This window comes from Prorops nasuta, unplaced genomic scaffold (genome assembly GCF_024137725.1).
Source record: "Prorops nasuta isolate Cenicafe-Biocafe unplaced genomic scaffold, Cenicafe_Pnas_1.2 PNAS00005, whole genome shotgun sequence".
NCBI lineage: Eukaryota > Metazoa > Arthropoda > Insecta > Hymenoptera > Bethylidae > Prorops > Prorops nasuta.
In genome coordinates this window covers 10,642,381-10,665,857 of record NW_027116802.1, presented here as the reverse complement: position 1 = coordinate 10,665,857, position 23,477 = coordinate 10,642,381, and the positions used below count along the sequence as shown (strand labels likewise).

At 35.6% G+C, this 23,477-nt stretch overlaps 1 protein-coding gene across 2 annotated transcripts in view; it reads right to left on the bottom strand.

The window, feature by feature from the left end:
• Positions 1–19,777, bottom strand: part of LOC136773644 (uncharacterized) — a 41,620-nt gene extending 21,843 nt beyond the window's left edge. For both annotated transcript variants that reach the window (XM_066727443.1, XM_066727444.1), the window contains exon 1: positions 18,782–19,777. In XM_066727443.1, coding sequence (XP_066583540.1) covers positions 18,782–19,073 — 292 coding nt within the window. In that variant the 5' untranslated portion in view covers positions 19,074–19,777. The remainder of the gene's footprint in view (positions 1–18,781) is intronic.
• Positions 19,778–23,477: the final 3,700 nt, after the last annotated feature.

The window sequence follows — 23,477 nt, the reverse complement described above, 5'->3', positions numbered from 1 at the left end:
CATAGGTAAACTGGGTTGGTGAGTGCTCTCGTTCAAGTACACGTGGACTCGCAGGATACATTCGCCAAGTGGTACGTAGGTGGTAAATGGAAGCTCCAGGCCTGTTTGCCCACACGTCTAAATTTTTCTATAAAATTTATCTTTTATATTTCATTTATTGAACAAGAAAAAACATATTCCGATGACAGAATCGTTTGATTTTGCTCCATGTTTCCTTATAATGTCACGAACAATTTATTTTGCTTTTTTTTTTAAATTAATACAATTGTTAACAGATGAATCAAAATTATTATTATTAGCGTAAATTGGTGCCAGCATGAAGAAGTATTGATTTTGGATTACGGAAGGAAGCAATCGCTCCACGATGAGCGTTACTTCCGTTTAAGCATGCTGTGTACAATCCAATACTGGTCGAAATAAGAGTTCCGTATATCGACCGGTAGTCACCGGAAATAGCACTCGTTGTTGTACCATTAACAGGTTTTTTTCACCCACATCCGGTTACATGTACATACAGTGCATATAGCTATAGGTGCGGGTAAACGCACGAAACGCCTACGAAGCATGTTTGAAAGTTTCGCTTATTAAGCAAGTTCAAATTTTTGTACGGTTTTAAGCCTTAAAATCTGTCAATGAGCAATGAGGGTTTAATAGGGGGTTTTCTATTATATCTTTCACACATTTCTCGTTTATATCGACATATTTATTTGACTCAAAGCAGCCTGCAGAATTTTGCAGCATATAGACGTACACTACGACTTATGACCTTAGCACGTTTGTTCCCAATTTTAAAACGACCTTTCGACAGCGCAACTTCTCTCAATCGCTTAATTAATTCTACCGTCAGAGGCCAGCCATTATTATTCTTTACTCTCATTGCTTTCACTCAATTAGTCGCTAGCGTTGTATGGCTTAAGACATCGTGTATATATACAGGGTGGACCATAAGTCCCTCGTTTCTTTCTTACTGAAATATTAAAATTATCTTTAATTGTCTAAAATTTAAAATGGATTTAGTCGGTAATAAAAATATTAATTGCTGTAGATAGTATAATTAAACGTTAAGACTTTTCATTCATAGACGTTTATCTTCGAGCGATAACTAATTACATTTACTGCGATTGAGAATGTCTGTTTTGCATCATTCAACTGAGAAGAGATAGAATAAAAGCAAATCCTTCTTATCTTCCGAGTGCACCCATCTTCAAAAGCCTATGAAACGACCAGATACTCAATCATTCTCTCTCCTTCACTCTCTCTTGTGCGTGAGTTTGTGCAGGGTTCACGCGCTTATATGGATACCGTGCCGGGGAAATGACAGAAGGGTCTTAAGTGCCTATTAAGAGTGGTATCCTACCATTTTTTCAAGAAATACTATCATTTTATTACGATTTCTTAATAATTTTGTCTCCTTTTTTCTTGTATTTTTATATTTGATCAAGTTTCACTTTTCCCACCCATTAAGAGAGCATCGTAAATTATCTGTGATAAAATCGGTAAAACGAACGTAAGAATATATCTTACTCAAAATTACAGGTTTCATGGCAAATCGTAAAACTTTAGTTGCACTCGCGAAACCAATTAAATAAAAGTATTTTTCACACGGTCGCCTGTCTACACGGCTGGTCCATTGAAAGAATTATTAAGGCGTGGTCTAACACAGTTTAACACCCTTTTCTTCTTTTGAGATAACACTGTTTGAAGAAGCGAAAGACGACAAATATATTGGGTAAAGAACTTTGATATGAGAATTTTGTGGAATGTCAGAGAAATATCACGTTTCCTTTGTTTCCTTTAAACATTGGTAATTGCAAATACAATCCAAAAATAAATATATTATCTATTATCTATATTGGGAAATATTTTGAAGGGAGAAAAGGAGATTGGGAACGGTACGTCGACCCAAGAATTCCTATATAAAGGGGCCCTTGACACTGTCAGGCTACGGCAAGTGAAAGCTTTGCCGGACAATTTTAGATGGTTACTCGCTGTAAAGACAAAGCTCCAGACGTTTACCAGGAGCTCTCATCCTACAGAAGATCGTTCATCCGGGCCCTTTTGGAAGCAAACTTTAAATATAACTGTGCTTCTGCTAAGCAGTCATGAAACCGAAATAGTCTTAATGTCACTGCACACTTCATACCTAATGATATTCTCTCAGCTTGCTTAAAATAATATTTCTCGTAAATTGGTTATAATTTCCTATTTTCAATACACATATATGATTCTATCAATAATAGAATATTAATAAATTGCAGAACAGAGGTTTCGTTATATTACATTTGATCGATATCTGCAGAGTGACTATTGAAAAAGATATAGATAAAAAGACCTATATAGGAATAATTATTACAATCGAAAAAATTCCCAGAATGTTCTCTTAGAAATAAATAACAATATATTTTGTTATATCAGTGCAAAAATGTAACGTGTAGATATCCTGTGTAGAATTGGAATTCTTGTTACTTCACAATTTTCTCAGTCAGGTTACAACCAGACTACGATGTAGAGTTTGTACCGATACTACTCCCGCATTCATTGTTCCATTGGTACATTTGCCTGCGATACGTCTTCTTGAGTGTCGCATAAACACTTGCAATCTTGATACATCGATTCTTCTCAGTAGTTTCAATTCAGAACACGATTTGTCTGCAAAGATTTTTTTTCTCGTTTAAATCCGGCTTGTCTGTCAATAAACAATGAAAAAACTCAGGGTCATGAATAATGTCCAATTATTTATTACTTACGAAAAGGTATAAACATATTTGTTTACTAACCTTGAGAACCGTGTAACATTAGAGAACTATAATTAATATTAACACTTGACGATGGAATAATTGTATTGTTGACAAGACTCGATTATGTTAATTTTTTTCTATTTCTGACGAAACTTAAATAATATTAATAATTATAATCCGTTATTTAATTATTACCAGTATTATACATTGTTTGGCTTTCAGCTGTCACGCAATATTTATAGATTTGGAAAATAAAATATCCGTGAGGTGTGTATAGAAAATTTAAGAGAGTGACTCTATTCTTTCCAACGGTATTAAATTTGTTTAACACCCTGTATAACAGTATCGCAAAATATCTGAAAGAGCATGGGTATAAAAGAACGCTTATCTCAGTAACTATAAGAGATATCAATTTTTTGCACAAGACCTTTCTCGATGCAAATAGAAAGGAGTTTTAGAAAGGTCCCATGAAAAAATTGATATCTCTTATAGTTATTAAGATAAATGTTTTTTACGTTTTTGCCTCGAAGCGTTTTAAGCAACTAAGATAGCATAGCACAGTTAACTCTTATATTCATTCCGATTAAAATTGGTCAAACGTGTAACTTTATTCGTAGAGAAATATTACTACAAATAACTGCGATAACTTGTATTATAAGATGAATGAAAATATTTTATTCTGGTCCGACAATATTGTTTGGTCTCCTTGCAGCAACGTTGGTGGTCGAAGTTGTGCTGCTGTAGTCGGTATTACTGCGAAGGACAGGAACGAAGGTGAACAGTGAAGGAGTCATTTGCGGATTGGGGGCGTGAAAGAAAAAAGCAAAGACTGAAAATCGAAGAAATCGATTCTGTTGTACTATCGATGAATCAGCAAACTGATTTTATCCAATGTGAGATTAAAAACGGGATGAAAAGTCAACAAATTGAAAAATTATTCTGCAGAGAATAGTTTCGTGTGATAAAAATGTTTTCGGTAAAGGAGTCAAGGCGATTTGGAACGGGTCCATGTGGCACTGACGAAGTTCGTTCAGTTGCCTTGTAAGGGTTAGCTTTCTCTTTTTTTCCCACATAGCCCGCGCTATTTCGTCGACTGGACCTGTGCCAATGTTACGCGCATTGTACCACTTCGCCTTTCTCCATTATTTAAGCGCAATATACGATAGTTATGTAGAATTTTACACTGAGATGCTTCTAAAACTAAAAGTTTAATATTGCAAAATCAAAAGTTCCACGTGCATTCTTATGAGCCTTCAGCCTCCTTTTTCCTTGACACTTAAGAACAGGAATCGATGCAAAAAGTGCTTTGGATCAATTTTTTACAAAGCCGCAAGAAAGAAAAATCATTCATATTGTTTATTTGAACAACGACACATTTTAAAGTTAAAAAATCAGAAAATGTTGCTTATCGGTCCATCTTCTAGGTTGGCGAATGGTTACAAGGATGAAATCTTTCGCTTGTTCAAATAGAGGGAATATCCTGTGTCTTTGTAGCCTTGAAATAGGCCGCATTACTCTTGCGGTGGTCGGTCGATGTTGTGCAACTTTTATTTGCTTCGGTACACATTCCTCAGTATGGCCCTTCGATTCCAAGCATTACGGGGACTCTCTCAGAGATCACGGACTATTGCTGTTGCCGATAAAATCTTAGTGTTATACTTGTAATTGAAGTTCTCGTATGAAATAATACATTTTTGTCATCAAATCTTTCTATCAATGAACCCATTAAAAAAATTCTCTTTATCCATCAATTACTTTTGTCCAAAGATTAATCTCTCTCACACAGGGTTACACTTCTCAATTTCAGCTTTTGAGATTTTTTGTCAATATTTATAAGAATGGGCAATATGATACAAAGCGATATGCGGTTAGATACTTAAGACGGTCGGTGAGCTTTGATGACGACGCCTACCGTGCAATGTGCACGCATTGAGTTTCGAGCGGATCCATAATCAAGCGACTATTCTCACGTGCAATCGCTCGTTAACGCTTATGCCTCACTGACATTACTTATATCGAGGTCTTCGGTCGACGCCACAAAGAAAACTGGTTCGCCCACACTATCCATCCAAGCCCAATTCGAGTTAAGCAACGAATATTTTCAACGATCGTTCGTCTCGAAATTGAATCTTGCTATGTTTGCGGGGTATGTATGCACAGTGTACGCGTCTTTAAATAGGTCATGATTCAAGAAACACAAAATATTATGGTCTATGAATGGCTGAACACTGTGTGTTTTCCTTCAAAGCAAACGAGTTCATTTTTGCTCTGCTCACACACGTATCCTCCATGTTGTTAATAAAGACTCATGATAGGTATTAAAGCGGCTCGTAGATAATTAGCCACGAGCAAAACGTGAATGCCGTGTCTCGTACTAGATAGGATGCTCGTAAATGCGTCGACGCAATAATTAGCATTGTCATGAAATAACAACTCGCTTTATCTCTTCGATACTTTTACCGTTCGTCTTTGGACAAGCTAAGCTGAGCTTTTTCTTCATTATAATAAAAATGCAGCACGTGAATATGAAATGCGATAGATATGCCAATGGGATTCGATAATACAACACTAGAAAAACTTTTAAATAACCGTGCAGCTTACTCTTAGAGAGAACTTTTTTTCTTTGTGGGCAAAGCAGAATCATTCATGTTTTATTACTGTGCTTTGAAATTGCTACTTTTTCTTGGATTAGTGACATTCCTCTCTTGTATTATCCTCAAGCTCGTTTAAAGTCCTCGAATCTCTCGAGAACGCGCTGCATCCGCTGTAAGGTTATTCGATATCCAAGGTTCGTAGTCCCTTTCTTTCCACATCCTCCCTCGGATAACTTGCTGAAACTTGTTCATTGAACTAAAAACTGCAACGAAATACAGTAACTTATAATAAAAGATACCTATATAGCAAATAATACAGAAATATGGCTAATTCCTACTTTTTTATATATTATTGGCATTATATAATTTTTTTATTTGGAAATAGTTGAATTACTAATATGTTAAAAAAAATTGTATATTTAATTTTTCCCGAGTGCTTCAAAAACCAGTCTGGGATCTTAACATGACCATATTAGCTACAAGTACCTAACGTCAAAAGAAATGTAGCCATGAGAGATCTCGCAAGAAATAATCCGTCGTAATTTAAAACTTTTTCCATTAATTTCTTAACTAAAGCAAAAGTATATTCGGAAATTTCTACTGGATGCTTGTTCAATGGCTAAACATTGACTGCAATGGCAAGTGAAGTGTCAAAATTTACAGTTGCAACAGTTATTACTACGATAAAAGTAAAACGTCGCTTTAACTTCACGCTGTTGAACGTCTACCGTAAATTTCCAAAGAAGCTCTCTATATTAATAGTTATAGAGAAGTGAGAGAAGGGACGACACATATGGAAGCTGTTATTGATTTTTCTATCAGAGAATTTACATTAGGTATATTTTTTTCAAACACTGACAGTTATATATATTTTCTTATATTTAAAGAGTCGATTTCATCAATGTATAATTGCAGTAACGTTTCAGAGGAAAAATACAGTTTATTCTCTTGTTCTGAGAGGTGAGTGAACTTTGATTCATCGACCATAGCGAGTTCACTGGTTGCGCACTTGTCTCTCGTCCGATTCCCTTATTCGGAATATCGTGTATTACACGTATCTTCCTGACTAGTACTTGTTTTGCTTCTTTTGCGATCGAACCGAGGACCTAGTACACGTATCTACCAGTTTACAGCACAGTAAAGCGTGAGTTTGCTCGCAAAGGTATACAGGTGCACGTGCGTGTCGTGCACAGCCAGCTGCCGTAAGACGCGCCCGGACCTATCGGCCTGATACTAGGTCTACTTACTGAATTCGTTCGCCAGATCCTCCACCATCAATGCGAAAAAATCACAGTCTCTAAGATTGTCCTCAAAAAATTGCTAATTTTACATCGTAACAAGAATCTCTCATATTAATACACATTTTACGTTTCTGCATAATTTTATGAGTTGTGGGCTAGAAATGATTTATTTTCTCGAAATTTTATTTCTATCAGGCAGGACTTCCTGTCTTAACATAGTTCACCGAAGCGAGAGAGTTATTCTGAATCGGCTGATTGTAGGCAAATCCACCCCCCTCCATCTCCTCCCATCATTTACTTTAATTAAAGGCACTCGAACAATAGCGAGAAGTGGGAGAAGGATTTCCCCTTATTTCGTGTTCAAACTCTGGTACTTTAACGCGAAACTCCGCCCACCCAGTGTCACTCTCGCTTCGGTGAGCTGTACACAAACAAACGTGTGAATGGTGACGTTTCAAACGTATTGCAGATTTGCAGATGTAGTCAGTCGCTTTGTACTATATAGGAGTTGCGCAAATTTGCTGCGATTATAGAACATCAAGAAACGGTAGTCACTTGTTATCGATGAATATTCTTCCAAAAAAAATCCACGATTATTTTTTATTATTTTTTTCGAGTCTCCACGGTCTTTACGAGAAGCTGCTTAAAATTTTATTAATTACGAAAGTTTAATATCATAAAGTAAAATTTTGTTGTATATTCTAAAAAAAAATTAGTATTGCCAAAGTCTAATATTTAAAATTTAAAAAAAAGATTGTATATACAAAAATCGATTAAACATCCAAGTGCCTTTAAACCCCTGTAAGAGGCATCTGTATAACTATATACGATTTTGCATGGGACGATTTAAGAGCAGCTGACCGATCCTCACTCCTCTTTTGTAACAGGGTAGCTCGTTTCCCCGACTCTGCTCAGTTAGGGGATCGGATTAAAAAGAGTGCCTGAAGATAAAACCGGATGGCAGATGCGGTACTCATTGTTGTTGCACCGCAGGCACCATCTGAACGAAATTTTTTACTCGCTGCACTTCTCAATCAGATGTTTCTGTACGGTGATAGCTCCTAATTCATGCTGCCACTGCAAATATCCTATGGGGCGTGATTGATATTCTATATGCTAGTTTTATTTAATCTATATTTAGTATACTATATCCTCGTATTTATATAACAGAAAAATCTCCTCGTAATCAAATATTGACTAATTTACAGCGTAGTAAGTATATAGACTTAATAGGATATTAATCATTGTTAAACATTGAAAACTAATTTGTACACTTTATCATGGCTTAAACTATCGTGTGAAGTACATGCGTTTAATCAAGAGCCTCTATCCGGTCATTTAATTTAACACAAAGAACGAGTTTTTATATACGTATAAGCTTGAGTTAATTGGTTGATTTCTTCTGCGTAAAGATTGTTGTGTGCAAGCCTAATTGCAAACAGCGATTAAATCATATATTATCTATAAGTGAAGTATAACTAGATTAGATTAATTTAAAAATTGTCTATATTGTATATAATACAACTTTTGTGATTGTTAAAGTCTGTCAACTAATAAAATGAAGAGAAAGAAAAAGAAGAGAGGAGGGGTGTATCTTATTCGTATTGTCTAGACTCAAAGAGTCGTAAAATGAGCCACAGCAAAGACTTTAGTGCAACTTCCCGCGAGTGAAGACCAGAACCAAGCGTAAATCGTACTTTGTGGTTAAAGGGGGAAGAGAAAGTAAAGAAGCGAGGAGCTTGGACTGTGGATCTTACAAAAGTTCATGCTAAAACAACAAGCATTTTTCTCAACACAATGCTTTTGTGGGACAATTCTCTTGAACGTATAAATATTCCGATGTCACATTACGTCACAAAATCTGAATAAACTTTTCTTTGGCTATAGTCTTAATTTTCTGTTATTGGCAAAGTACATATGAAGAACGATTAATGGATATGACATGTTATTTGAGAAGGGGGGAGGGGGGGGGGGTTAATACTTGTATAAATACTACGGTTAGTATAGACACGACGAGCTCCAGTTGTGGAAACTAGCTTCTTTCTCGGTCTGAATACTTGCAGGTTTTGTTACGGTCTCTGAAACTCACTCCGAAGGGCTACTGAACTTTCAGCATCTTGTTTGCTGAACGGCATTGCTCACCCTGACGTGACGCGTTGCAAGGTTTCTAAGACGTATATCTCAACGTACACCTGCCAGTTTTTACCCAATCTTGCAATAATTAGACGACTACGTGTCAGTTTTCTCTTTAACATTAAACCATTAACTAACGTACGTTAATTGATATACTGTATAATATATATATATATATATATATATATATATATATGATACTGTGGGAATCAATCGTGAAAAATTAATACAATCACTTTTTACAAACATGTTTTCTATTAATGGTTTCAACCAGTTTTTCGTGAGTTTCAAGTACATGGGTAGATAATAAAAATGTTGTACACAGTATATATGCAAACATAAAAATGTTTAAAGTTTTCAATTCTGAAAGGAGAAAATGTTACTATTATAGAAATTTTCACGCAAAATCTATTTCATTTGGAGCTGCTCCAGTTTATTTTGGCGCTGCTACCTAGGCTAAACTAGATTAACTAACCTACTAAATAGTGTCTAGTTTGTCTATTTCTGTTCATAGATATTTGCAACGTGACTGGCGTTTTATTGGTTGTACAAATTCTTAATTTCAGAAAAATACTCCTGTTAGTTATTTCCATCGGTTAGTTGCTTTATAAAATAAAATAAAATTTTACAACAAATAGTTTTGAACATATTCATAGCTACTACTGTGCGATTGTCGCATAAAATATGCTTATAAGTGTAATGTGTCACAGGATGCTGATTCATATCTGTAACAATTAAATGCAGCAGTCAGCTAAAATTTTAACACCTATGTTCCATTCATATTTCTTATTAACAATAGAAGATGCTTTAATATTTATGCAATATGTTATTTTACATACGATATTCCAACTGTATTGTGAAAACAACAAATTAAATAAATAATGGAGAAAATTGAAAGATGAAATTTATTTTTCTTTTTAAGTAAGAAAGGTAAAGAACAGAATTGCCCGCTGCGAGGAGCAAGGAGAACCGAAGCAAAAGCTTTACTATTCAGCAACAATTAAGAGTCTTTCAGTTAGCTAGGCTGCTCAACCGCGGCATCATTTCCAGTTGATCATTGACAATCCAAAGATGGGCGATCTAACATCTGCTCGTGTTTAGATACCTGGGTGAACCCCGTTTTCAACTAAAGTGCACCGCATACATTCGACGCCTCGCGTCCCCTTTAATTCATATATCTGTCACATAGTAAAGGCAGACAATGCTACACTTTTTTGCAACGTGCAGGACCAAACAACTATCAAGCGTATCATACCTCAAGTATCAATCACCCAGTGCAATTCCAATTCTATTGTCCTCAAATTTACCCACATATTTATCTAGAGTATAGGCTGAACCTATAAAACTCAAGCTTCTCCTGTAAAAAAGGCGGTAAGTACATAAATCGTACATTCCATGTTAAAAGAAGTAGTGAAATCCTAATGTTAGAAGAGTATATATTTTTACCGTGCCAAAAGATAAAATTCAAACAAAACAAAAATTGTAACACAAAAAAGTTACTTGCCGAGTCCGTTATATGCAATGGCATTATACGTATAGCCACATTTTGAAATTAAGAGAAGCAACAACGTTTGTATTGTAAGATAGCGACTTATATAGGTATGAACATTATGGGGCCTGGCCAGTAATTTTTTTATGTTACTATTGTTTTTTTTTTCGAAATTTTAACTTTTGCTACAGTAAAAATATATATACTTGTCTCACATGAGAATTTTACTAATTCATTTAACTAGAATATTTTATTTTACTATTATTTACGCTAGACAATTTATGCATGTACTTGTCATCTTTTTCACAGAAGATCGAAGCTTATTTTTTGTGGGTTTGAGAGAAGAGGTTTCTTAATTACAAATTAAGAAATATGCGAATTCTGGCCACTTTGACTAGCGGGAATGAAATTCGAAAAACTGTCGCAACGGCGGATTCGAAAAAATAAAAATAAAGATGGCGCAGGGATGTCGGGAAAGGAGAGAACATGCTCGGGCAAATGCGAAAACGAAAATAAGTTTGATTTAACTCCAAGTTTTCAAATTGAAAGTAACACTTTCCAACAACGGGAATACCGATTTTTGAATAATCGAAGCATTATTTTAAATTGTGCAAATTTCTAATTTTTTCAGGGAAGAAAATTTTATGATTATGTTTCAGAGTTATTTATATAAGAAATTCATCTTCATGTATTTCTACTCGAAGCTATATAACTTTTATTTTAATAACCGAGTAAGAGATTTCCACCCATTCGTAAAAAAAGTTATCTCATTTTACGATATGATTATTGACATCTGTTTTGAAACTTATTAATTGAAAATATAAAGCTTTCGTTCCCCACTCTATCTCTGATAAGGAAATATCAATATTTTTGATAGCAATTACTATATCATTATTCATGATATTCTGTAATAACGATGAACGTTATTCTTTTATAGTTTAAATTTGCAATATTAATTGTAACATTTGAAAAGTCTGATCTTGTTAGTAATACGCCAATATTCTGGTGTGTCAGGACGTAAATTACACAGCTGAGCTTTTAAAAAGGATAATCCTACTAGGTTAGGCCTTCAAATGGGGTGCCTGCACGTGCGGCAAATTACTGGTCGGTGCGGCAATGATACAGATATCGATGCATCCTATATAATTGTTAACATACAGTAAACGTTCGTGATAAACGACAAGCAGTAAAAGTCTCCGAACAAATTTCAGTTTCATTTAATTATAAAGATTATTTCTTATAGTTATCATATTTGAGAATTTATTTATTAATTTAAATAAGCCATAAATAATAGAGCTTACAGAAATACGTGGTAATTGCTGCATCACACTTGTTCTAGTCTCATCATCACAAAAAAATAATTAGTAGAGTAACAACTTTTTTTCAAAGTATTTTAACGAGGGTTACAAAATTTTTTTATTTACAAGAAATGTTCATTTTTTCATTGTTAGTGTCCCTTTACGTTCGATCATCGAATTCATATTTTTTTAATGAACGTTGCACTTGATAATCGTTTGAGTACACGAGGAAATGGTGCGTAAAACCGACTAGACTTGCGGAATAAAGGGTAGGGAGAAGCACGCGACAGTAGATGACTGAGAAGACATAATTGCAATAACACTTGGTCGATCAGCATTTGGTATCCCGTATCAGTTGGCACTTTGAATAGGGCAAAAATTTCTGGTCCGATGAGTTTTGCTTTAGAAAGAATTAGTGCAGCCATGAAGGAAGTAGCTAACCAAGGGTACTTTCAAAAGAGGGTCTAACCGGTTCACGCAGCTATGATTTTAGCCATGTGCAAATATTACCTACCTTCTAGCAGCGGTTTTTCTAAAATGCCAACCACATAACGATTTTTACTCCTTTCTTTGTAATAAATTTTCAATTTTCCGTTATAATAATTTTGACAATTTTTCAAAAACACGTAAATTAATGTATACGATAATTCAGAAATAATGTTACCAAAAGATGTACTTTTTTAGCAGGTTTTTTTCTTCAAAGGTAAGGAAAGTTTACCGTTAGCCACACTTTGTAAGTTTCATGGGCCCATAGACCATTGTTTCCCATATAGGCTTTCCGCCAATATTGTTTGTCAACAAGCGTGTGACGCGCATTATACGTTGACTTGGTGACTTTGAAATCCGTTGGATGTAGGTCAACACGTGCTGACAATTATACACAGCCTCCTCACTCTCTCCTACTATCATTGTACGGTCCCTATACGTAGGGGTGAGATAAATGTGCTCAAGGCATACACCAAATAGTAGGTATTGTTCGTATCAAAGACATTTTATTACTCATGAATGGAAGTCCTTCGGCTATGAGGCATTCAAGCAGCTTGACGTTCATCACTAACTCATTGAACTTGGAATAATACGGTGCGCAGCCCTAAGTAGTGTCTTTTAAACGAATCGTTTATTTCGTTTCGTCATGAGAATTTCTCGTCGATGACTAAACTATTTACAATGGCTTGGTGTTATATTGCGTACGTTCTGGTTTAGTAAAAACAAAATGGTTGAAAGAATTGAATAAAAAGGATAATAAGTTGATTTATAACAATAGTGTATCAGTATTCCAGTGTTAGAGGTAAAAGATTGGAGAAAGATATCGAAGAGACGAAGCAGAGAAGAGAGAAATGCTTACTATGAGTAAGTAGAAATCATCGTGCATACAGCACTCGAGCTCGAGAAGAAGTTTTCTCGTCTTTGAAACTGCAAGTCTTGTGAAACCATAGAATTTTTTCGGGTGTGTGTGTGTGTGTGTATTTGTGGGCGCGCGCGCACGAGCTCATGGGGAGAGGTGTAGAGAGGGAGAAGGGTGAAGAGGAGAGGGGTGTCAATAACCTTGGGTCGTGGTCGTCGTCGTCGCGTGATCAAACTCTTTCCCTCCGATCCCCTCTCCTCTGCCCCTCCTTGCCTGGATTCTACCAGCTTTATTCGCTAACCCTGCACCAGCCCTTTATCTCCTACCCCCTAATCCTTGGACAGTTCACTGACTCCACTTCCTTATTAAACAAATTGACCGTCAAAAATACCAATAACCTCGAAGATTTTCCTCTTTCTGTCTCTTCTAAATGAATCTAATACTTTTACTTCCATTTCTATACGAAAAGAAATCATCTCTATGTATGAAATACCAGAAACCTTATTTTTTTAATCATTGAATATTGCATATATGTATTCAGAAGCTCTATGTTAATTCAATAAATTACAATAAAATTGATTAAAACGGCTATATATTATTGGATTTTTCACAGAAGTGTTAATCAAAATGTTGTTGAAACAATGCAGAGCATTATTTACGATAATTCAGAACGTTTTGGTAGGACCTACAAATGAAAATGAAATTTTTATTGGAAAACCAGTGAAGAGAGTATTCTCTTAGCGTAGAGCATGGCGCATTGACCTTAAATCGATATACGTAGGTATGGACAGACTCTGTATAGTCGGATGATAAAGGGAAATAAACATGATAAGTATTAGTGGTACCGCAACGCGTGCACTAAATTTATTCACTGGGTACAGCCACCTGTATGCTGTATATGTACGGAAGTACGTAATTGATTGCGTAATTATCGCGTGGCTTGAGCACGTATACATCTTATAATGGGGAACACAAAGAATTTAACATTTCATCAATATTTATGCATCAGAGTCGTGATAAGGATCAAGAAGCGCAACTATTTAGGATTATACATATGACAGTTTATCTTTTTTATTTGATGTTATTTAAATCGGATTAAGTATATATATAGCAATGCAATAATGCATATAGCAAAGCTACCTATATATTCATGAGATTATCTATCTGGCGCGTTATAGTTAGATCGGATAATTGTGATGGTGGTGGTTAATTCGTATTGGGCAGGATTTGCGCAATTGGGGTAAGAAACCCTCAGAATTGCTGTACGAACAGCAATTATATAACTCTACTCGCTCTCTACATTCCCTTCTACCCATGCAGTAGAATATAATAACGACGTCAACGGATGGAAATAAAATTGGGCCACATTGGTGGTAACGGTCCTTGGCCCCCCTCTTGTTGTTTTCACCCCTCACTGATGCGAGCTTCCTTTATATTCCTACTCTTTCACTCTTAGACTCTTTTCCCCTCCGTTTCTCTCTTTCTGCCTCTACTGCTGGTTGGCTTCTTGTGCCTACTTCCGGCTGCCAGCTGTTCCAGCCAGGGGTGTTGCCGATACTATAAAGACGCCTTGCCGAGGGATAGCCTCTCTCTTCCGCTTAATTTTAGCCAGCTCGACGTAGCTACATAAGCGTTCAATAAAGTTTTTCTTACTTTGCTAACAAACACTTTCTGGAAATCTGATTTCTTTTCAGCATAAATTGGCATAAAACAGTTCGCTGCAATTATACAAAAGGACTACTATTGATTTTATAATAATTATAGAATGTTAAAGAAGTAACGTAGCATAAAAGATATCCAATATTCTAGTTTGTCTCTCTTCCCTTTTTTATGAGACATGCAAAACTCATCTCTCCGTACCTAACATATTTTACCATGTCACGTGTACGTTATAAAGAAAACAGATGCCTCGTGATGACCTACGGATATTTTTGGGAAGAGAGGTTTTTTCCGGAAAAGGAAGACTCGGATACGTTGCAGCAACATAACCATTTACCAAGGGTGACTTATTCTATGTCACGCAGCAATTTATAAGCTTTGTTTCTTAGTATATTTCTTAAATGAATCTATGTATTTTTGGTTATTTTTCATGTCTTAACATTAGTTACATTAACTGTGTCATTTTATATATAGTATAAGAGATTTGTTAAATATCATATTTTTTAATTTAATCACAGACTAAAGAGTATCTTGCTAATAGAGATATATTTCATAAATGAAATATATTCGTTGAGTGTAGAAGACGGTATATAGAAAATTAGTATGTTTGTGTGTGTGTGTGTGCGTGTGCGTGTGTAATTCCTGATCTTCATCTCTATATTCTACGAAGCGCTCAGACCTACTATACGTTTTCTTTTCCTGGTTTTTCCAGCAGATGGTAGTTTATTGCCCGCAGACTGACATTTGTTCATGTGCAACTTAAATTATTTTAAAGTAGGAAAGACCAGAAAAAACTTTTAGGTGTACTCGTAAAAATATCAGGCAAATTTTTCAACGTTCATTAAACAGCCACGAAAGTGTTTTGTGATAGGTTTTCTCGAGAAAATCTATATTGAGCCCCTGAAAAAAGAAGTAAATTTAAATTCCGACAGGATAAGTGCTTTCAAGGGTTCTCTTCATTAAAAATTTGTTTAAGTCGAGCTATAAAATTTTTATAGACTTTTCGGTAGCCAGTAATAATTTTAAGTAATTTAATTATATTCTAATTCCACGTCCTGATAATTTTATAGAATTTTAAAATTTAAATAATATTAAGAATGTTACAGAAATTTGCTAATAAAATAAAAATATAGTTTATGTAATTTGTAAAGGACGAAGATTGAAGAATGTTAATCGAAAGATCTCGTATTGTAAATTACATGCTACCATAAGTTCGCCTATATATATGCATACCATGTCATTGGCTGGATCACCTGAATATTTCGGTCATATGATTTCTCGCACAGACGATAATTGGCGAACCTTTCACCTAACTGATGTTAAAAATTATATTAGAATAAATGACTTTTGTGCAGATGCAATTTTTAATTAAAAAAGGCACGTCGGTTCTATTTCTTTATAAACATGTCAATTCCTAAATAATCTGTTTAAATTAATTAATTAAAAATAACACTTCTAATTTTTTAGAGTTGGCTCGACTCTCAAGAATTTAAATTATTTCATCACTACTTTTATAAACTTGCATCAGCTCGTTCACTCGACAGCGAGACGTCGAAACGTTGGCTACAGTTATGGTTAGCATTGAAGCGTCAGAATTTGCAGTGGGAACAGTTACCCCAACAATAACAGTACACAGTTGCTACTGTGCATTTTGAGACACAAAATATTGCTATTATACTTGCCTTCACTTGTCACGTCTCAACGTCGCCTTGTATTTCATGCAATCGTCTGACACAAATTTCCAAAGGTGATTACTCGTTGAAACTTGTAACTTCAAACGGTTTACCATTGTTTAAGCTCCCTGCAGTAATTAGCAATTCAAATATAATGCAGGGGTTTTGGGGTACCTTGTATAACAGTTATCTTATACATTTGGAGCATGAATTTCCTATGACATTTTATCTTTCCATATTAAACTTGTCGAGATCAGTTTAGACTTTTGAACAGCTAATTTAAGTACGCCCTAGAGGTTTGGACATGCGTATATATTTATATAGGATGTGTATGTATTATACGTTTGTATCTGTACTGTCGGCAGTAGACTGTCAAGTGTCGGTTTCAGTCTCGCGAGCCACCTTCTCAGCCAAGCAGATTGAACGACTTTCTATTTCAGTTTCATTCAGTCGATTCCTTTTATTTCCCGTTTACGTAAACGCACTCCTATAAAGAATCTGTATAAATGATATTTATAACTCTTTCGATAATTTACGCTACTTGCTCCTTTCGTTAATTGCTTTAATCAAGTTTCCAATTAGAAATCAGTGTAACCCAAGTGATTACTTGGATAATTAAGAAATTAACGTTGACAGTTTTGTGTACATTACTACATAGACCATACAGTGAGATCTTGCAGCTTATTTGAAAAACTTTTCAAGATACCAAATATACCTATGCTAAAAAATGGTAAATTATTCATATGAGTCGATTTGATTTTAAAAATAATGCGAATAATAGCTCAATTTTACGATACATGCCTTTTCTGAAAGGCCTGAGCCTAAAGATTTAATGCTAGCAATATTTTCAACACTTGTCTGGTCACATCTAGAGGCTTCGCACCATCGTAAAAAAGAAACCAGCAATCTCACACTTTTGTACGAATTTCTTATTACCAGTTCACGCGTAATATATATTACAATAATTATTATAAAAAGACAAAAAATGCTTTAGAGTCGAACGTTTATCTTACGAAACCGAAGATGAGCTTACTCGGCGTTCAATAAAATGCAATTTTGCAATCTTACTGTATCATTTAAAGAAGCAAGAAAAACTCGAAGCAATACACGGTGCGCGCGACTAAGAATCTACCTGAGTCAGCTGTGTAAAGGGGATGGGACGATGCTTTCAAGCTGCGTTTCGCGTTGACAGAGGTATCTAGTGGTATATAGCACATACTGTTGCCACGAAGAGAGGTTCGAAAAGTTTCCTCAGAGCTCGCCAATATCCTTTGGAGTAGAATTGAGTTTAACAGAAGGAAAAGAAGCCTTGGTTGTTGACGAATGGAAGCCTTATAAACAAATTAAAAAATAGCTCCAAACACTTTTCATTTTCTATGCTGTTACTTGTGCATACTTGTAGAAAAAATGTCATAAAAAGGATATTATTAAATTAAAGAAGAAACGCGCGATGATGAGATATATATATATATATAGAAATAAAACAGAGCGCGTTCGATCCTACGTTTCATTTGAGGTAAAGATAGAAGGAGAAAAGATAAGAAAACGAAGGTGGACTTTAAGGGAGACAAGTATACGACCGGGGACGGTTCGACTGCAGCCATATACATGTACCAAGTACATAGATCGTATTTCTTGGGTAGGGTGCGCGGGGAGCTGAAAACGACATGCGGAACGAACGCACGTGCTTCCTCGTTTTACCGCACCGAGTAGTATGTACTTACCCGAAGAAGGGAATGAGGGAGAGTCGAGACGAGAAGAGAGAAGGATGCATTATATGGTAAACCAAACGAAAAGTTCCAGAAGAGCCACTCTGTAGCTCGAGGGTCCTCTTCGTTAGTTACGTCTTACGTGTTTCCAAGAACTTGTATGCTGCCAGTGAGTTCGCAAAAATGCGCTCACGCTTTCTTCCCCTAATTTTTGTCCTCTACGCTGTGGAAAAATTTTCCAAGACGAGGTATCCCGAGTAAACATAAATTCGTACAGCTTTATAAATAAGACAGAAATTGTGCCCACTGGTATAAATTTGCCATTGATCACAAGTATTTTCAATCGTAAAGAATACAGGCGTCATGAATTATCCTAATGGATGTCTTATCGGCAGGAAGTGGACTCTGTAAAAAGCCTCGCGCTGGCCATTGAAGAACTACAAGAGAACGAAGCATTCTTCCGAGAGCAAAAAGAGGGATGGCGAGGTTAATCTCATCGTGTTCTCAGGTGAAACTCTGTTTCGGTGAAGAGATCCGTTTCCCACGGTGTGCCAGGTAACCCGAACAAGCTCAGATTTTCCGTTTTTACGGACCTTCGACTTCTTCGCTCTTCTTCCTTTCTATCCTGCTTTCTGTTAACCACTATATATAGTTAGTTTATTGCTTTATCAAAAAAAATCTAACGTCTTTTTATCGGCCAACCATAAGGGTTGAGAGGTTCTTGGAAAATGCTAAATCTTCAGAAAGTTTCGGAAAGACGAGAGAGAAATATATCGAATCGCGTCCTTCTCGATTTTAGAACAAGAGTTCCAGATTAATTTTACGAGTGGAGAACGAAGCATCGAGGAAAGTTTGTGTTTTTTGTGTGTTTATACGTAGCATACATACATATGTATACTTACGGACTGGTATTTTCTTGGGATCTATAGTGGCGAGACGTTCTTCGACCTTGTCGAGTCTCTGGCGCAGCTGGCCACTCCTGTTGGCTATGGCGGTAAGCTGAACGGTCAATTCAGCGAAGATGTCTTCCGCAACGGTCAAAAGAGATGCGAGTTGCTTGAGGGAGCTGGTGAGAGCTCCGTTTGCAACAGCTTCCAATTCGGCGCCTACGGGCCAGTCCTGCGCGGCAGGACCTGCCGGCACGTGTCCCCGGCACAGGTAACGCGGCTCCACCTTCCGCAGTACGAACGGCATGATCTTTCCTCCCCCCCGTTACGATTCATAAACATAACAGCACTCGTCGCTCACTACCACATCATCCTCCTCCACCCCCTTCCTTCCTATATTCCCTTCCCTCCCAAATACAGCAACTATCCTTTTCATCAAAGACCTCTCAAAGGACTCTGAAGCTCTTCGACGCTAGACCAACATTCACCAAACTCTTTCTTCAGCATCTTCCTCTACCTCCCAATTCAACGCACCGGCTAATTTATTCAACTCAAACAACAACACCACGTGAAACTCCAAAACTAATTCGAATACACATGAATCCACTGCAGCTGTCAGAGCGCACACTTTTTCACCATATTTCGTGCGAATATCACACAAACGCATTTTTTGAGGATTTTTAATTTAAATTGATCGCGCGAATTTTGTTGCGAGTATTTTCATTATTTTAGGAGGATGTGGAGGTGATTGAGAGGGTAGGAAAAGGAAGAGATTTATGTGGAATGTAAGACCGGCTTTGTTGGAGAGTTTGAACTGTCGCGAAATTAAAATACCGTTACGTTCGAAAAGGAGAAAAGCGGAGGATTGGAAAAGACGAAAACGGTAGACCGCGCCAAATGCCCGAGTACGTGTGTAATAAAGATAGGCGGGCTGGCGGGCAGCCGGTCTCGAATCTTGTGCTGGTCGTTCGACTCGATGTGGAACTCTCGACATGACACGACTCGACTCGGCCCTCGGCTCGGGTCGGTTCTGTTCTGTCTGTTAAGTCCGCAGTCTGTACTCTGTTGCATGTTCTCTTCTCCCCGCGCCTCTCTACCCCCTAGCCAATCCACTCCTTTCCATCTCATTCAATTCAAACGGCCCGCAACTGCTTCCTATCGCTCTTTCAACGGCATCTGTATCCGCTGAATATCGTAAATACTCGGTCGGTAAAGCAAAGAACTGTTTTATCTACGCGCGGTAATTGTTCAAGCCCCTTAAGGGGGTGATGATTGTATCGGATATGGGCAATATAAAACAGCTCTGTGGGTAATCTCGTTTATTGTAATTTTAGGTGTGTATTCTAAACACGATTAATGATATTGTGGTCATCGATTCGTAAGGGAATACGATAATCTGTTGTAATAATGAAATATATACTTGCCTAACATTTGGATTTCACTCATTTGTTTAATTCGAATATTTTATTTTATTATATTATTTATGCTCTAGACGATTAACGTACTTGCCGCCTTTTTTTACAAGCAAAGCTTGTTTTTTGCGGGATACGATAATCTGTTGTAATAATTAAATTATTATAATAGATTGTAGGTTTTAAAAGTGAAAGTTGTAGAGTATATCCATTTTCGAGTATTTGTGTATCTTTTATAATTTATCCAATATAAATGCTTTATTAAAAATAATGTTTAAAAATGTGTTAGCAATTTTTTTTTACGAAATCTGCCTATTTATCTCATTATATAGAGTCCACATTTTTTTCAGTTTCTGTATCAAAACGTTACTGTTTCTCATTGATGATAAAGTGACATGAACATTTCAGATAGCGGTGTAATATAAAAGGGATGTCATGGTTTTAAGTTTGTAAACTAATTGAAGAATAATATTAAATGTGCAGAGGAATGCAATGGCTCTCCAGATATTATTCATTTTTTACTTATTTATTATTAAGTCTCTAATTAGTAATGGTATAAGATGTCTATTACATATTTTGTAGGTTGGTGAATCATTGAAAACCAGATAAGAAATTTGGTCTACTTCTAATTAAAGTATAGACTCTATTAGTATCGGTATAAAAGAGCAATATGTACAGTTTAAAAGAATAAGATGTAATTAATTATAAAGGGGACGTAAATCTGTTAGCTCTTAGGGATTTTGTCTTTTATAAAGTAGATTTTAGAAGTCAAAACGTAATAGATAGATATAACCTTTTTTTCCAAATCTATTAGTCGAAGGTTACAGAAAGCATTTTAAACCTGTTTAAATTACCTTGCACGTGAACCTTCACACGATAAAGTTTCAAGATTTACAATTACACGTAGGAAGCTCGCCTTTCTTACTGCCAACTATAAAAACAATTCGTTAAAATTAAAAGGAATTTAAGTTTTCCTTAATTTATTGTTTAATTGGATATTTAAAACAGAGAGAGAGAGAGAGAGAGAGTGAGAGAAAGAGAGGGAAAGTTTAACATGTCATTTTATGATCATTTTTGAAATTTACAAGAACACATTATATATTTTGACACATAAATATGTAAACACTGAAAAATAAAGATACAAATTAGTCTATTGAAAAATTAGAAATAAACCGTCTACGGAAAAGCGTCAAACAATAAGGTTTAATATCTCAAACGACTAGACATTAAAGTTTTTGTTCTCCTGTGTAATTGGATCTTTATTAATCGACATTTTGACCGACAAAGGTCGATCGACCTGAGCCTCTCATTTGTAAAGATCCCTGTAAAGAGTTCATTGTACTATTGAAAACTAACGAGAAAAAATTTGCCCGCTATTCATTAAAGTTGATTTTACAATAATATATAACAAAGAAAAAAAAAAGAATTGCAGCTGTAACCACGGAAAACAGAAAAAATAGGAGAAACAGAAATTGGAATATTCATATCATCCGTAGATATGTACAAGTATTCCAAACCGAGGTGCTAATAAAGATTTTGATAAATAGTAGCAGTAGTATTATTGTGTTTTTCCGCATTAAAGGGGCATAAACCTATTTTTGAAACAATATTTTTTTCACAGCTCACACATGCATCCACCCACCCTATCATACCACAAAGCCTCCACCCATCCCCACTTGCTTCAATCTCCACCTACTCACTTTCATCTATACATTACCAACCCTCCACATACCATAAACATTTTACTGATCTTAATAGATCAGAATATAGTATAAAAAATATAAAAAAACGAAAATTACACTAAGATTCGAATTCCTCACCGCTACAAATATCTAATTATTCAGACACCTCTATACTTTACCCTACTAAACCATCCTATATAACAGTATAGAGTTACCGTTATGTAAGTAGCAATATAGCTATTAAACCATTAGCTCTGTTTTATTGCTTCTGTTAAATTATCTTCCTCTTTTGTTAATTTGAAATGAGCAGGCAACTTTTTGAAAAGCAATAGGTAAATTTATATTATCATTCCCTTTCTGGGAAACTAGAAATGCTTTGTATCCTGTTTGGGTGGAAAAAGGTAGGTAGATGGGGACGGTTTTACACGGATTAAGCCGAACCAAAAACAAGAAGAATAGTTTTCTCAGTTTTCCTACTGCTTCCTATATTAAGATTTCTTAGCCATTGATTTTCACATCTCTTATATTAACTCCTGGAGTTAGTCCTTGTCCGTGTGTAAGCAATTCGCACTAATTACATGCACTTATTACTAGGATTTAATTGTTTTTATAAATCCAATTATTCGATTAAAAAATTATCAATTTTTGAACCCATGGGAGTTGTCGTAAGTACAGTACACAGAAATAACAATTTTAATTTCAAAGTCACTGCTTTTCTAGATTTCAATAGGAATTTATATTTTTTAAAATATAAAAAACTGAAATTCTCTTGGAAACCCTATTTTCATTACTGAAAGTGCTTCTTCATATCACGTAACATTTTCTACGACTATATATGTATTTTACTTTAAAGGTTATATAGATAAAATAATAAAACAAACCAATTTATTTTGCAGAGAAATCAAATAGTTTGCTTAGAGCTGAGAGAACAAAATCACATGATTCATAATTTGATACTTGCTATTCAAGAGTATACTCTAAAGCTATGCTCTTTGCTTGCCTGATATATTTCACGTGTAACTACTTAACTCAAGATTCAAGAGTTTGTATTCAATTTATTGTGGCAAAAATTGTCTTTCATTCGAACAATTAATGTAGTCAGATTAATTCGAAACCAACATGATCTTTGAGTATGAATGGTCAATTGGTATGATTACAGATATAATTTTAAACTGTTGACCTTTTACTGCAACTTGACCATTAAAATCAGGAGAAATAAGACGACAAAACGTGGGGTAATAGAAAGGGGTAGAATTTGATTTTCTGCATAATTTTAAGATTAGCGTACTGAACTTTCAATGTCCCTTTGTTCTTCGAAAAATTTGAAATGTGGAACTTGTATTGAAATATAAAACGGGATGATTTGAGTTTAATGTTTCAAAGGTACCTACCAGAGGAAATTTAAACAACCATAAATCGGCCAACACCTCTCTAGTAAAGGGTTAAGCCGCTAAGGGCCAATCTCACGATGGTGGTGAGACAGTTATTTCTTGGAAGGCAAACATTATACCTGCTAGCATACATTTGAACAGCTCGCTTTATACGTACTGAGCTTGCTGCATATATAAAACATTTTTAAAAGAGTTGTACAAATTGCCATATACTTTCGCATCACTC